The sequence below is a fragment of the Penaeus monodon genome, chromosome 29 (genome assembly GCF_015228065.2).
Source record: "Penaeus monodon isolate SGIC_2016 chromosome 29, NSTDA_Pmon_1, whole genome shotgun sequence".
Classification (NCBI taxonomy): Eukaryota; Metazoa; Arthropoda; class Malacostraca; order Decapoda; family Penaeidae; genus Penaeus; species Penaeus monodon.
The window spans coordinates 33,864,150-33,864,610 of NC_051414.1; the positions used below are offsets into that span (position 1 = coordinate 33,864,150).

The 461-nt window shown below is 43.6% G+C and overlaps 1 protein-coding gene across 1 annotated transcript in view; it reads right to left on the reverse strand.

Moving 5' to 3' along the window:
• LOC119591850 (nuclear transcription factor Y subunit gamma-like) overlaps positions 1-461 on the reverse strand; it is a 16,647-nt gene that overhangs the window by 9,580 nt on the left and 6,606 nt on the right. Inside the window, exon 5 of the mRNA XM_037940593.1 lies at positions 53-211. Within this exon, the coding sequence (XP_037796521.1) occupies positions 53-211 (159 nt within the window). The remainder of the gene's footprint in view (positions 1-52; positions 212-461) is intronic.

Sequence of the window (461 nt, forward strand, 5' to 3'; positions counted from 1 at the left end):
AACATGGCCTCAGGAGTAACAGCAGCACTCCAATCTTGACTCAGAGACTTACCTGCACAGTGGACACCTGGCCACCTGCTTGGACTATCTGTATGGTCTGTGGCTGCGCACTGGTCTGCTGCGGCACGGTCGTCTGGGCGGTGCTACTACTGTTATTGGCAGTGGACTGCTGCAGAACAGCTTGGTAGTGCTGAGCAATCTGATAATAGTGCTATTAACAAACTGTTAGGTTAACTGACTTTGAATCCTCAAAACAGGGGCTGACTGGAGAAGGGAAGCAGGAGTTTCCATCAAGATAAACACCAAAACTGTTTTGTCTTAAAATGAGAATTCAAAGAGTGAATTTACTTTCTCAGCAAATTGTAGTCACTATAAATTCTTCAAGATGGAAGAAAACAAGAGCACTGCACCAGTACCATTATCGTATTCTCACATTATATCAACACATAATTCAGTATCAA